This window comes from Aulonocara stuartgranti (genome assembly GCF_965226115.1).
Source record: "Aulonocara stuartgranti genome assembly, chromosome: 4".
In the NCBI taxonomy this organism is placed as follows: Eukaryota; Metazoa; Chordata; class Actinopteri; order Cichliformes; family Cichlidae; genus Aulonocara; species Aulonocara stuartgranti.
In genome coordinates this window covers 26,837,514-26,853,416 of record NC_138942.1, presented here as the reverse complement: position 1 = coordinate 26,853,416, position 15,903 = coordinate 26,837,514, and the positions used below count along the sequence as shown (strand labels likewise).

Below are 15,903 nucleotides of genomic sequence, written 5' to 3'. Positions count from 1 at the left end.
CTGCAAGGAGGCATTCAAATTATTAAGTGGACATTAAAAAAGACTGAGCTCTGACAGAACGAAATCCTTTATGTAGAAGTCTTTTTTTATTGAGCACATTATGCAAGCATTTGTAAAATAAAGGTTACACTTTATAATAAGTGACTAAGAGCGTAATTCTCCTGTAATTGAATGGACTTTTAGTGCATTTTTTTTTAAAGTTACAGTGTAATTACATTTAGTTACAAATACTTAGAGGTAGGCACACTAGAATAAGGTGAGAACAAGTTGGGTTTTTACAGAAAAAAAACAAAAATCACATGTCATAAACACACTGTAGTTTTCAGCACAGGCTGCATTATGGAGTGGATTAATCTTGCTTTTCTTGCCTGTTTATTTAATATTCATTATGTTGATTTGCAGGATGGATGTTCTGTTATTCAACTGTGCTTTTCTTTTACTAATATAAATGGGTTGAGGACTTTTCTGCCTTACAAGAAAAAACAAATACCATCAAATTTGCAGAATCTGTGCACTACTCATAATGCCTTATGCACTGCTTAAATTTACTAAAATTACTTACACACTAATTAGCTTTACTTGCAGTATAAGTTTTTCTTTGTTTTCTGTAAAACCCTGATTTGTTATCCCCTTATTCCTTTGTGCCTACCTTTAAGTATTTGTAGGTAAATATAATTACGTTATAATAAAGTATTGACATTCCGTTTAATCACAGAGGAATTACGCACTTGGCCTCAGGCCGTATTTTTAAAGTGTTACGGGGTAAAAAAGATGCCTATGTTGTATCTTTCTACATCACTCCAGTTGTTTTGCAGAAACGTGTAACTGTGACGTAACTTTGAATATGAAGATGCTGATCAGTGATGGCACAAGCCCTCCCACAGCGCTGACGGATCTCCTGTCCTATCTCCTCCTGTCTTGTCTCATTTCGTCTGATCCCACCTTCCTTTCCTTTCTCACCTCGTTCTCTCTTCTCGTTCCTCTCAGTTGTCCTCTCGCTCCTTCGTGGATGTCTCTGCTCAGCAGTTTGGCACCTTCAAAGCGACACTTTCACGCCTCCTGTCACCTCAGGGCTATTATCTGCCATCTCCGAGTAGCAACACACACACCGTGACTGAGACGCCCCACTGTTGAGAATTCGCCCCGTGGATTTGCCAGAACAAAGCTGGACTATCTGAACCCGTCCAGCCTCGATGATGAAACTCAAGCAGATGAGTCATGCTGCTGAGCCTGCTCTCTTTGGGGGCGACATATGATTTTAAATCCTACTAACACACTTAAAACACCATTTCTTATAATACTAAAAATATTTACATTTTGCACATTAAAGTACAAATTAGGCCATGAGGTGTGTAAGGCCTTATTCAGATAAGGTTTTATTCATGTCCATAATATTCATCGTAGGGTTCATTGTAGTTGGTAGTCTGAGGGCGAGGAATGGTGTAATCTCTGTCGGTGTCGATTTCCTGAAACACAAAACATCGCTGCAATTAATACCCTCGATAAAGTCCAATTAATCCTACAATATAGCTCAGTCACGTAGTTAAAAGGTCACACTGTTGAATGTTGGACCAGCAGGAGTCGGATGGTTTATCCTTCAGTACTCACCGTCATGGAGAATCCCGACTCGTAGGGCGATCGCAGCGATTGCTCAGCTCTCCGGCCTGAAGGGAGACGCGTTACACAGTCAGCTAATTATATACATTATATGCGTTCATCGTAAAGGCGCACAGTGAGAGCTGAGCTGACAGATATCAGGAGTCATTTTCTAAGGTTGGGTTCATTTTTACCTCATGTTTGAGGAAAGCCATTTGGCTAATGTGTCCTTATTGATCATAGTTAGTCTATTCTGTTTTTTTCCTGCTTTTGCGCCTTTAAAATGAGAATGAAACAACATCCTTTATGGATCTGTGGTGCACGCAAACTTTAGTTAGATGATGTAGATTTGAGGAGTGCAAAAAAGTGGGGCATTAAATTGATTAAAAAGAAATAATCATTGCCGATTAGAGTGGATCCCAGGTGGTCTTTTATTAAATAATCATCATATCCTATAAAGTCATGAGAGTAATAGGCTTGTACTGATGAACATCTTTTAAACTGTCAGGTCGATCCTGAATTCTTCCGTACACGTGACTTAGTATAAATCCTTAAATGCGAAAATTCTAGTTTACCAGCTCTATTGTACATATGTGAATATTTACTGGTATTTTTAGGTCTTTGTCAAAGAAAATGAGATATCTCTTGGATTGCTAGTCAACCAGGTGTGGTTAGGAATGCGGTGAGGATTTAAATAGTCAATTTCAAAAGATAATTTCAATAATCATATTATCTTTATGTCCCAAATCATCTAACTGTAAGTCACACTTTTTTTAATCAACACAACAGCATCTCACCTCTCTTGTTCTCCAAGTCATTCTCAAAACTTCCATTGTCTCTCCCCTCCTTCTGGCTTCCTAGTCCTGGCATATCAGCATTGGGGCTGGTCCATCCTGCAAAGCTCAAAGGGAGATCCTTGGACTTCACTTCCCCATTGCAGAAGAAGGCGACCTGGGACAACCCATGCCCAATCAGTAACACCCAGCCATTTGCTACCAAGGCAATGCTAATTACTGGGTCATCCCAATTTGGCCGACGGCCCAGCTCGGGGTTCCCCTTGGTGAACATAGTGATCCACACCACCCAGATGCAGGCAGAGAGAAGCAGTGTGACGAAGACCAGCCCACTGTGCAGCTTCCCTTGCTGGTTGATGGGTCCTGTGTAGCTGTAGCTGTAAGTGCAATAATTGCGGCACAGGAGGTGCAGGGAAAGAATCAAGCTGATAGCCAGTAAGCACAGGACGTAGATCAGTAGCATGACGAATTCCCCCTGGCTGTACTCGCAGCGCTTGTTATCCCGGACCAACACGATGATCAGCCACTCTGTGGCAATGATAACTTGCACAGTGAAGAGCCCCAGAGCCACAGCAGGCTCTCCCCAGCCTCGAGCTGCTGCAAAGCCCAACAGAGCAAGGCAGCGAGCCAGCAGGCAGGAGAAGGCCAGCGAGAAGAGCACGCCAAAGAGGAACAGCCTAGTGGGGCACGTCTGCGGGGTGAGACTGATGATGAAAGAGAAGGTGATGCCAAAGATCCCCGCCGTGGCCAACAGGAACAGGGACATGGAGGCCACCATGCCTCCGATGTTGCTTTTTCGATAATGGCGGGATGAGATGCAGACACACAGGGACCAGATCAGCAGGGTTAAGAGGAGCCCTATACTTAGCAGGAAGCCCGCAGTGGCCAGGGTCTCCAGCACAATCCCCCATGCTGCCCGGCGGTCACACAGATACCTGTACATGGGATGCAGCCCGTTGCCGCAGCCTCGGACTCCGATCAGGGATGTAACATTTGAGGAAACGGTTGTGGTGGTGGTTGTGGTACTGGTTGAGGTGCTGTTGGCTGACTGGCACAGACAGGTGAGAGGGGCATAAAAGAGGAACAGGAGGGGAGAAAGGGATTTCAGGTTCTTGGATGAAAGGGCCATATTCATTATAGTAATCCACACGAGGATTCGGTCCTCCTTTGTTTAACCGTCCTTTGATGTGGCAGGTCTTTAATCCTGAAACAAAAAAGAGTAAAATACATTTCACGCATGTTTGACTGCAAAACTGTCAGTCGGGAGGAGAAGTTTGTCCGAAACGCATTAAAAGTCTGCAAATCAAGCATGGTGAAATGGAAGCTAACATGACAGAGGTCACAGCATGGAAGAGACAAAAGGAAGAAGAGGTTTGACAGTAGCTCGTGTGAAGAGCACAGGAGGAGAAGGGAGTGTATAAACATGCCAGAACAAAGCAGGGAAATGAATGAGCCGTTGCAAAGCTTGGAGGAAAAACTAGCTGCAACATGGAGGCGAGGCCGGGACAGAAAAGGAGACGTAGCGAGCGCCGTCACACAACACGATTGCCGGTTATAACCAGTTAAGATTAGAGGTGAGAGACAGTCAGATAGTCACTTGTGATAGCTGAGGAGCACTTCCCGCATTACACAGTGGAGTCTTTGTTCCAGCACCAGAGATTTAAATATGACCTTTTTGGCAGTTTTAGCACAGGATAAAAAGGCCTCGTGTCCTCAACTTTGCCCCATCACTTGCTCACAGGGGGTTACAGAGGTTTTTACCAATTCCAAACATTATTTTGATGTCTATTATTAGACATCAAATCAAAATATAAATAGATTCACAAGCCTGACCCAACCTTTATCGAATACACTTACCTTTTATCCTCTGGGATGCAAGTATAAGCAGATCCACCTCCTCCGAATTACACTCAACTAGTCTCAGTCTGACGTTCAAGCTGCGGTAAACTCTTGTTGATGTTCTGCACCTCTTATCTTGATGATGTGCTCATTTCTCTTGCTGGCAGAGAAATGAGCACAAGGGAGAAGAGGGGGAAAAAAAGGACGAGGTCCCAAAGCACCACCGGAGAGGATTGTTTTCAACTTGCTTAGAAGGTTGGAAACCTGTACCTCCACAAATTCTTGGCTTTTAGATCCCTCCCGTCTGCTGTGCTTCGCTGCGTCCCTCCCTGTGATTAAGGTGGGGCTCCCGCACACCTGGAAGCGATGAGAAGTCACACCTCCCAGATTTATGAATCTCATTTCCCATAAGAATTTGCATCCCGTCTGTTGATAATGTGGTCATGTGTTTCACCTGAGGTGCAGGGTCACAGCTCAGCAGAAGTAAGAATCAAGGGCGTTAGGGCGAGCCCGCCTGACTCATCCCACCATCACCTGGATACAGAACAGGAGCAGCAGTCTCCTTGGTTACTAGTAAATCACAGCCATAACACTTGAAATTGGCGAGTTCGCCACAAGTAGGGTTGCATCAGGAACAGAGAATGCTTTTCACCGTTGCAAGCCCATACGTAACACCTCCGCTCATGCCTGCACACGCACATTGTTTAAGGGTGTGTTCAGCTGAAGCTTAAGTCACTCTTCAACTAAAGTTTGCTCTAAAGCCCAGAGGGACTTTTTCCATTTGTAAGCTGGTTTGTTGCAGGAGCAGGGTGTGTGCACACGGATGTTGGCCAATGTAAACATCTCCTTCGAATAAATGTTTCAAAGGCACCAATATGTTGTACATGGAGTGTCTGTGTGCATATTAGACACTCGGCAACCCCGCTGTCTGGGAAGCGCGACAGTGTTGAAGGATGCTGACAGAAAGTGTGTCTTTAAGACTTTTTGGGGCCTTTCTTGCTGCATTGAGAAGGTAAACTTGTATTTTAGGTGCTCCACCAACTTGGATCTGATTAAACTCTCTCGCACTGGATGGAGAGCAATGACTGAGCATATTCCCAGTTTTATTAGTCCAAGGAATCCGAATCGATGTTTAGCGACCCGATGGTTTCCTTGTACTGAGACCTTGTCGAGGTTTACATTGAGACTCTACACAACATCCTCAACAGTGTTTGTTTTGAGCACAGTTGTGTTTCGGTTGTTTTTCTCTCTCTCGGGTTTGCGAGTTTCACTTTAGAGTCTGTTGGGTGTAGCATTTTGATTTCTAATGTTTGCCAGGAGCAAGTTTGAAGACGTTTGGAGTACAACACAAACACAGTCAGAGCTGACTCACTGTCATGTGGTCATACCAGTCTCAATAAACATATTCACCAAAGCCTAAAACTAAAGTCTTTTAGTGTAGATAATTTTAATTTATTTTGATTAGTTTCTCTTTTTTTAAATGTTTCATTTAGTTTTTTTAAAAAAAATCTAAATACAGTGAAATTTTGTGATGGCTGGTGGATTCGTGCCCCAGTTTTTTGTAATCTGCAGACTTTGATACGACTGTAACACCAGATTCAAAAATCTTCCTAGCTGTGCTAATGAGCACATAAAAACCTCAACACAAATAAAATAACCATTTTTCATGTGAGAGCACAAATATTTGCATTTAAATTGGGACTTGCTGTCTGTAAGCAAAATGTCATGAAGTCTTTTAATAGCCTGCAAAGAAGTTTCATTAGTTATACAGTGTGTTTTGTATACTGTATAATGTTTAGCATATCAGTTGCTCTATGGGACATGAAGTGTTTAAGGGGGACACTAAAATAGTCTAATGAGTATTGTGATCATCTTCTCTGGCAAGGAGAGCAAATGAAGCGAGACGAAGGTTTTAGATTAATTTATCTTTCATCAATACATTTTTCTTTAACTTATATTAATTATTTATATAGCACCAACTCAAAGCAACAGTTGCATCAGGGTGCTTTACGTTGTAAGGTTAAGATCCTACAGAAGATCCCTATGGGCAAGCACTTGGAGACAGCGAGAAGGAAAAACTCAATTTGAACAGGAAAAAAACCTCCGGTAGAACCAGGCTCAGGGAGGGGGAGGGGCAGCCATCTGCTCCAACCAGTTACATTGGAGAAAAGGGATGAAAAAGGAGAGCATAGAGAGGCAAGAACAAACACAACCGAATGCATCAGTACTTCAATATTCTGGATCAACTAGAATCTTTTCAGCGAGCTTTTAGAACAGCCTGAAAATAAGGAAACAAAAAGTCCAGCCTAGAAGAAATGGGTGGACTAGCTTTTCAGCATCACTCTGAGACAAGATGTTTCTAATCTTAGAGATACTGCACAGATAAAAGAACACAGTCCTACATACCTGTTTATATGCACATTGTTGGGCATATCCTGATTAAAAATGACTCACAGCATTACTGGAGGCTGAGGTAGTGCCATCCAGAGTAAGTATCTGCTTAGACATCATTAAATTTTTAGGGCAGAGTAGAATAACCTCAGTTTTGTCAGAATTTAGAAACAGGGATTTCGAGGTAATCCAGACCTTTGTATCTTTAAGACATTCCTGTAGTTTGACTAATTAATTTGTGTCATCTGGATAGCAATAAAAATGTAAGCAACATTTCCTAATGATATTGTCTAAACAAAGCATGTATAATGTTAAAAAAAGAGCTGCCAGCACAGAACCCTGACTCCCTGTTTACATGAAAAAACTGGAGTCTGTCAGATAGGTCTGATTCAAACCGTATACCAGCAGCGTACTCTAGTTACTGTTGTAAAATGATGTGATCGACAGTGTTTGATATCTATACGTAACAAAATTTAAGTACTACAGTGGTCCCTCGTTTATCGCGGGAGTTACGTTCTAAAAATAACCCGTGATAGGTGAAATCCATTAAGTAGCCAGCTTTATTTTTTATAACTACTATTATTATTATTGTTATACACTACACACTTTATACACTTTTCTCAGACAGGCATCAACATTTTCACATTTTCTCTCTTGTTTAAACTCTCAAAGTTCAAACCTTGGTAGAAAAATAAGTCCAGCATTATACAATGAAACCAAAGCCCCCACGGTTGCCTTTGATGGTGCAAAATGTTTAATCGACATTGTTGTGTTTGTTGGGGAGAAAACTTACAAACATACAGTGCAGCACTTCAGAGTCACACTGCTAGCGGTCGAAGATTTATGTAAATTTGACAAGCTGAACTCATTCTGTACTGTACTGGAGACACGAGGAGATTGATTGACAGTGGTCTACAGCCAATCACGACGCAGAACACAATGCACTTCCCAAAAAAAACCAACAAAAAAAACAAACATGCAAAGTTGCACAAATAAAATCTGTGAAACAGGAAGGCTGCGAACGGTGAACCGCGTTATAGCGAGGGACCACCGTAACCGTTTTACACTGTTTAGCAGGAAGACATATCATTGACCTGTCAATCAGAAATCATCAGCCAATGGGTGCATGGTGTTTATAGTCAGATCCACCTTTCCTGTTTACCACCGTGTTTTTGTAACCAACATGGTGATAAAGAAATGTTCATCTCGAGGCTTCAAAGCAGGATGTCTCATTTTTTACGTCCTTCTTTTGTAGTGTTTTAAATTGATGTAGCATTCTTTCCTATCGGCTGATAAAAAGAAGCCTGATTATCAAGTATAAAAGAGAAAAAAATCCCACTCCTCAATTGATCTCTTCAATGAATGCTTGTTTAAACCTTGTTTTATACAACATGTCATTCATTTTATAAATTGTTGCTCCCATTTAGCAGGAAATGGGTGATAAAGCAAGATACACTCAAAACAGTGGGTGATGTCATGCTGCCAGGTCCATCATTTATGTACAGTCTATGATTTAATAGTGATTTGATATTATTTTTCTTTTACTGATTTAAAAAAAATGCCATGTTACTCTGTTTATGTCTTTCAGAAAAAAAGATGAGGGTAGTAAAAGTAGTGAAAATAAACTGATTTTTATTTCAGCTATTTGGACATGCCAGTTCACAACACATCTTCCATAATATTGTGTTTGCAAACACAAAACTTATTTGCCTTTAACTTCTCTAAGGAGGGAAGTGCAGGTAGCAGCAAGGACAGAAAGAGATGGAAAGCAGGACAAAAAGGAATTCCTCCTCAATGATCGCGTGAAAGAGCATTGTAGTTTTTCACCATTACAGCATGTTGCACACCCACACTGCATCCCTTGGTGTTTACAACAACCTTGTGCACAAGGAGTAGAAAATACAATGCAAAACAAAAGAGGGAGGAAGTACAAAAGGAAGATGGAAGATAAGGTAAAAAGGTTTAACGCTTAGAACAAATTATTTACATTTGTAATTACAGCTAGAAGCAAATACAAGCTAGTGTTGACAAGTGTTTTGCTTGCATCCATTGCCGTGGGTCGGGAGTGGCACAGGGAGGCAGGGAAGTCCACATGAGGAGGGGGGAGGAGTCGGGAGGAGACTACGCTAGGTGGATGAAGGGGAAAGGAAAAAGGTAGGTGGAGATGGTTTTCTCGTCTTTTCATTTCAAGTATATATACTGTAAACAGTATCATATTATAATATAAAAACAACAACATCATTATGCTTTCCGTCCACTTAGTGGCGCAAAGCAAGAGGTAGATAGACGAGAGGGCATTAGGGGGTTTGCTGGCAGCCTTATCACGACGTGCCAAGCTGAGGTGGAGAGAAGGCCAGGTGGAAAGGATTAGACAGAGGAAGGGTGCAGGCAGGCGAGGAAGGCTGGAGGCAGTGGGTTTAAATGATGCCGTATTTGGCCAAGTCGCTGAGCTCCATGTCGCCGAAGGCTTCCCATGGGCACACCACTGAGAAGTCTGTGCCAAGACCATCCATGCCAGGGATATCATCACCAAAGCTGGAGAAAGAGGAAACAAAGAGGTGAGCGTCCAAAGTCCTGATCTGTTCCCTAATCTATACATTTAAATATCACAAAAACTGTGTTTTACCCCTTCTGGCCTGGCTTGGGGGCCTTGCTCTTGAATGTGCGGGTCTGCCTCTGCTTGAACTTGGGTGGCCCCTTCTTGGGTGTAGTGGGGCCTTTGGTTCCACCAGGGGCCAGGGCGCTTCCTGCTGGGGGGCTGGCGTTCATTTCTACTGCGGATCTCTGAAGGCAGAAAGACATTGATAAAGCCTCGCATTGCCTCCTGCTGCCCTCGTGCTAATCCTGTTTGCTTCCAGCGCTCGGTGCCAATCCATGGAGATTACACAGATTAGCTTTACAGACAGATTAGCTCTAATCCCACTGTAATCCACAGTGGACTAATTGCCCTTCTTGGACAGCAAGAATGACATGTTGGCTGAATAAGTGAGGCTGTTATTGTCAAATCACATCACGGCGTTCTCTTCACTGTATTGAAAACGCCTTGACCAAAACATCCCTGCCTGTTCCCTTTGCTCTCGTCTTAAGCCGTGTCCTTTCTGAGCCCCCCTTTCCTCTGACTGCTAACACTGTTAAGGCATTCTGACAGAGGTGGAAGAACACCCTGGCTTGTGATGTTATGCACCACCTGCAGATACAGACAGCCTGCGGATGCAGAGGCTCTCCTGATCTTTCAGCTGAACGGTGATGCAGAGACGCTGCCCGGCAGGCTCACGACCATCTGTTTGCTTTGATTGAACGTTTTGCAAATCCAGTGCATCTTTGTTAGCCCAAAATAGATGTAGATTTTATTTTTTTTATTGCCTTGTTGTCTTTCTTCCTGCTTTCCTTGTATTCGTTTACAATTTTAGCAGATACATTATCATCACACTAAATTATCATTGTTATCTTTCCAGCTGTCAGTTATCCACGTACCTACGTATCTACTGCTACTTTTATCCTTATTATATGTTACATTGTAGCGCCACCCGGGTAGTTTCATCACTAAACAAAGTCAATAAAGTTGCAGCTGCAGAGTTTGCACTTACTTGCAGTCACAGATTTCCCAGTTGCTGCTCAGAGCTGCTTCTCTCTGCTCCTTGAGTAAGTGAAGTGTGTTGTCTGTGTTGCACTTTTATACTATTAATTCTAATCCCCACATCAGCCTTTTTCCAGTCACATGGTCACCAGAGAAGGTCAGCCAAACTTCTCCACCCATCCAGGATCTTCTGCTCCCCGCCCTCCCCACCTCTCAGCTCCCTTGTTCCCATTGGCCCCGCCCCACTGCTGTCCTACCTGCCATGGGATGGAGGTGGTGCAGCCTGCTGGAACAGATCATTCAAAGATCAATCTGGAAGGACTTTTATCTCACTTATCCCTCTAAACCCCAGCACGCCTGCATTTAGCTTTGTCGTGAGAAGACAGCCGGTCGCGTTTCAGGCCCATGTGAGACGTTGTTTTCACATGTGGGTCTGTGCAGCTACACCAGTAAACAAAGAGCAACCCGACCTTGAGGAAATTTAACCATACCAACAGCTCAAATACAATTAAAAGCAACTTTAATGTGAGAGGTATGAAATTTGAAAAAACAAACAACAACAACACTCATTGACTCAGGTTCAGGCCCAAAGTCAAAGATCCAGCCTTTCTAGACTCTCCAATAATGCTTCTATGATACCAAGAAGTATCATAGTAAACTCGGCTATTTACCTTTAATTACACATGATATATGCATGAAGATTTAAGCAAAAAAAAAAGTGCATTTCAGTTTTATTGTGGGAATTTGATAATGTCACATTTGCAGCCTGGAAAATGACAACATGACAACATGTTTACACATTAAGTTTCTGTAGCCATGTTTGGTTTAACAGGTATTCCTGGAATCAGCGTTAACTACGCAACCGTTTCGGTCCGAACCTTCACAGCGTGAGTTTGGCAGCTTCACTCTCAGAGACCTGCAGCAGTGTGGGAGGTCCACTTGAACAGTAAATGAACTCATTAACACCAATAAAAAACAAAAGACCTCCCTCCTGCCAGTTCTGTTCTTTTTAATGAACATAAAAAAAATCTAGAACTCGATGAAGAGCAAGATGAGCAACCTTCGACTTCATGCTTCTGAATATTTTTTCTACAGAGTGGAGATGAAATAAGAGGAAATGTTAAACTGAGCCTCGCTGGTTGGCTACCTGATATCTTTTTTTTAAATTCCAATATCCCAAGGGAGGAAAATGACAGGAAAAACTGCAATTCTTAATCGACACTTCTCTAAGCCATTAACATTTAAATGCTTTATTAATTCAGCCTCACTCATCTGGAAAAGAACGTCCACAGTTGATTTAATACTTTAGATTTGCTCATGAAAACTTTCACATGAGAAACAACTTGCATGAATAAATCATAACACAAGATGTGTAAGTCTTGAGAGACTTATATATATATAACATATAAATATTTACTGTTTGAGGGAGAGCGAAACTTTCTCGTCTTTTCCATACGGGCTGTGTGTGGAAAGTGTTGATCTAAAGGTCGGATCCCAGATTAGACTGCTTGGAAGCGGGATAAAATAAGAGAAAGACACAACACAACCACATAACGCTGACTCAAAACATAGGAAGACATCGTCTAATTTCTGCTAATTTAACATAAAGTCAAGAGGCGTTTAATGCAAATTTAACCACACAGACATACACTCCTATATTTATCCAAAAACAAGTAAAAGTCTGATTTAATTGAAAATCTTTTCATTTAAAAAAGGAATAAAGAGAGAGACCTGGAAAAGAGGGCAGTAGAAATTGTAACAAAGATACAACTATACACAATACAAGACAGTGAACACAACATCCAGATCATAAGCAGTTTATTACAGAAATATTTCAAAGATGTTTTTAGGATTCTGTTAATCACAGCAAACATGACATGGGAAAAATGTGCACGCTTCACACAACCGAGCCAAAATGGCACCATTTAAGCTACACAAATACACATAAAGCTGAACGTTTATAAGATAAATAACAAGGATGCAGTTCTGAGGTGGTCGGGTTGTGAAGGAGGTATGTTTACTAGTTTAACCTATTGGTGGAGTAACATCAGCCTAAACATGAAATGAAGGTGCGGTTGTTACCCTGATCTTCTGAGCTCAGTCAAAAACTGGTGTCGTCTCAGTCATCATAACAAGTCACAAATATGAACCTCACAGGGTTGATGGCAGCGGGAAAAAGTACATTTTAACATGTAAACTGAGAGCCGGCTCAGCAGACCAGCCTTTCATCCTGTGCACTTACAGAGGAACCAGAGGAGCTCTCAATAAGAAATGAGAACATGATTTATGAAGTCTTGAGGCATGCTAAAATATTGACAATATGTTCTTTTGTATGGATGACCTCAAATCAACAATTAATGTAATTTTATGCGAACAGTGGCGTTGTATGCCTGTTATTAATAACACTAGTCATTTGATGCTAATGCTACAGTATTCTTTGGCCAGTTGAATGCTATTAGCAAACTGTTATACTTACTCACCCTGAGAAACATAGGTTTACCTGAACATATTAATAACATGCACCTCACAAAAATGCTGGAAAAAAGCAGATTTTTGTGGTCTGGACTGTTTCACATGGTTTGAAATCCAAATACTTTTGCACATATACAGTTATACAGTTTCTTTTTATCTCACAAATGTGTCAAATGATGTAATTTAATATGGATACTATAAACCTGGTGTGTATATTTGTAGATTAAAAATAAGTATGTCCAATACTTTCTAAACCAGATGTTATTGTGGTGAAATTAAACTGATATGAGGCTTTTATAAACTTTTACAGTCGCAAAAACTACAAATGGGTCATTTTAGTCTCTAGTAGGTGGTTGCTCTGCAACACTATGACATTATATCTAGATAAGAACCAGTGGGGTGAGGTGTATTGGTGTGCCAGGTTTGATTGCTCAACTACTGATGAGGTAACTCACAGACAGACAGAGATTTCATGTATTAAAAGATTATAGATTACACTGTCCTTCATTTGTAAATAAAGAGCTCAGACACATTCATAGTTACTCTTAGTTATTAAATTAGATTTAGTAACCAATGTAAAGGGCACTCTCAGATTTTTTTTTTAAATAGTCTGAATATGGGGGTGATCACATCCTGTGCAATGATCAGTTGCACCCATGCATGCACCTGCTCCTAAAAGAGGACACGATAATGGCTAAGCCTCTTTAAATGTATGTAGGGTGTAGAAGGGAAGGAGGACAGACCTGTCCTCTTTACCACAGACTGCACGTCTGTGCTGTGTAATGTAAGTGTGGATCTTACTCTACAGGTGGGGAAACACGGGTTTGTTTCATTTAGGACATTAAAGATTGATTTTAGGGTCTTTTCATTTGTCTATGAAGCCATGCATTTCACACCTCTATTGCTCCACCTTAGCTCTTTTAGATCCTCTGAAGGACTGATCAAAGACTCTGTAATATTCTAATATTCTTTAAAATCTTCCCCCTTTTGAGACACTTTTTACACATACATTCAGAGCATGTATTGGATGTTTCTTTTCAGTGCCCTTCGGTTATTCTTAGTGATAGTTTGGTAGTTATTTTATTTTACCAGTGACTTGATTTGCTTGGATTACACATCTGTTTCTGTGGTGTTGATTCATTTTTGTTTTTTATTTTTATTGCTTTTCAAACCTTATTTATTTTATTTTGATTTTTTTGTTGTTGATTTCCTTATTCCATTCCACCTTTTAAATTGTCTTCTACTTTTTATATTTGTATTTATAAATGATGATTTTTTTTCACTTTTTTCTTTTTAATTTTTCACAGTTTTTCATTCCACATTTTGATTTGATTTGTTTATTCTGTTTTATTTTTAAATAACCTAATTTACTAAAAAAATAGGTTAAAATATGAGAAATAATACTTATTTATTTCTCATAAAAGTTTTTGTTTTTTTCTCTTTTTTCATGCTCTGGTATTTCGTTGCACTTGTGATGTTTATCTTGAAAGGTCCTATAGAAATAAAGTTTTAATTTACCTACTGTTGGCTGCTGTATCATTTTAACTTTTAGGATAAATAATGACTTGACACTGTGTTGAGCGATCAGGTTTGTTTCTTAATTTAAAGACTTTTTATTTAACTTCTTCGGAAATTTAACATGCAAAGCTTCAAAATATGAAACCGTATCATCTGCATACAGAAGCCCAAAGAGTCTTAGATAGACCTCCACACCACCATCACTCGTGTCCACAGCAATGACAGCCCCTTATGATGTCCACTTATTGTATATTTAAAATAATTCCAGAAAGCAAAGGTGATAAAATCATCACCTTATTGAAACCCATTATTGTGATTCGGACAATCGCGTATTTTGTTATTTATAAATTATACACAACCTATTAATAAACCTATTTCCACTCAATTAAAAGCTCTTTTTGTAATAAATAAAAGCACAGTACAGTCATTCTTACAGTGCACATACAAACAAGTTACATTATGTAAAACAAAGATTGTTGAGTAACCAGCCTGCTCTCCCAGAAAACCCACTGTGGTTAAAGTAGAAGTCAGACACTGATTATTTACATAAATAAACAAAAGACATAAGGAGTGCAATTCCTCTGTAATTTGCTATACAAGTTTAATTATTCCTAATGTCCATTTTGTTGGTGTGATCCCTGTTCTCCACACAAAGTTAAATAATTTGGTAACCAGCTCTTCAAGACTTGCCTTGCTGTGAGTACAGCTAATTCATCTAAGCTTGTTTACCTGTGGCCTCGTTATATTAGCAGGGCAGGTATTAACAAGCCACTCCTCAGTTAAAGGCAATAACAGTGGCCCAGACTGAACCGCAGAGCAGCTACACGCAGTTTTGATTTCTTTTACAGGTCAGTGTGTCAAGTGTCCACACTTTTCTTGTCTGTATGCTAATACTCACTGCTAACACTTAATACCGAGACTACTAAATTAAATTAGCATACAGGCTTGAAACTGAAAAGTAGCTCTGGGGCAGCATTATGACTCAATACTTCAGCGTGTGTGTGTGTGTGTGTGTGTGTGTGTGTGTGTGTGTGTGTGTTAAACTTTACAGGCAGCGTTGTAAAGGTTGTCAAATTTATGGCTTCAGCAGACAGGTCAGCTCTTTCATGATCCGTCTGAATTCCCGTGTGTGTTCGGCTGCCTTGAGTTTGGATGTACACAGCGCAGATGTACAGTACATGCGATCTTTGGGATCTATGGAGGTTTGGTTCCCACCACACAGAAAGCTCCGAGACCATCAGTAACTATTCCAGGCGTGCATTTTTGTAATCAAAAATGTCTAGACGGAATAAACCACAGTCTGAAATGCCACTGAAATGCTGAACTTACACTTTGTGTCCGGGACACATTTCTATGTTTAAATTCCAGACAAAAAAAACAGTTTGAACCACCTCTGCACTAAAAAAACCCAAAATATTATTTTTAATATGAGTTATTTTAAAAGACAGAATTAAAGAAATAGGGAAGAGACTCTATATTAACATTCATTTGGCTTCCAGTCAACTCTCTCTGTCTGCTAGTGGCTGAAATATACCCGGCCTTGGTTGGCAGCTATGGTTTAGTTTTGTGGTTACAGATAGATGGAGAAAGTTAAATCTGCAGAATTTTATGTGGAGATTTTCCAAGAACCCACTCAGCAACGCAGCTAATGACAGACCCAACTGTAAGATTTAAGAAGCAGCGACCTTTAAGTGCAAAAGCTTCAGTTCATTGACT

At 40.6% G+C, this 15,903-nt stretch overlaps 2 protein-coding genes across 2 annotated transcripts; both read right to left on the bottom strand.

Annotated features, from left to right (window-relative positions):
* Window positions 1-1,346: 1,346 nt before the first annotated feature.
* On the bottom strand, window positions 1,347-4,686 carry LOC309705211 (retinoic acid-induced protein 3). The gene is made up of 4 exons (XM_082530868.1): window positions 4,248-4,686; window positions 2,394-3,594; window positions 1,609-1,664; window positions 1,347-1,466 (listed from the first exon to the last, which is right to left on the bottom strand). Exons 2-4 carry the CDS (start codon window positions 3,523-3,525, stop codon window positions 1,377-1,379), a joined length of 1,278 nt encoding a protein of 425 aa, XP_082386994.1. The 5' UTR covers window positions 3,526-3,594; window positions 4,248-4,686; the 3' UTR covers window positions 1,347-1,376.
* Window positions 4,687-8,235: 3,549 nt separating this feature from the next.
* Window positions 8,236-10,317, bottom strand: pde6hb (phosphodiesterase 6H, cGMP-specific, cone, gamma, paralog b). The gene is made up of 3 exons (XM_082531988.1): window positions 10,208-10,317; window positions 9,247-9,404; window positions 8,236-9,155 (listed from the first exon to the last, which is right to left on the bottom strand). The coding sequence occupies exons 2-3, from the start codon at window positions 9,387-9,389 to the stop codon at window positions 9,038-9,040; spliced, it is 261 nt and encodes an 86-aa protein (XP_082388114.1). The 5' UTR covers window positions 9,390-9,404; window positions 10,208-10,317; the 3' UTR covers window positions 8,236-9,037.
* Between the last annotated feature and the right edge of the window lie 5,586 nt (window positions 10,318-15,903).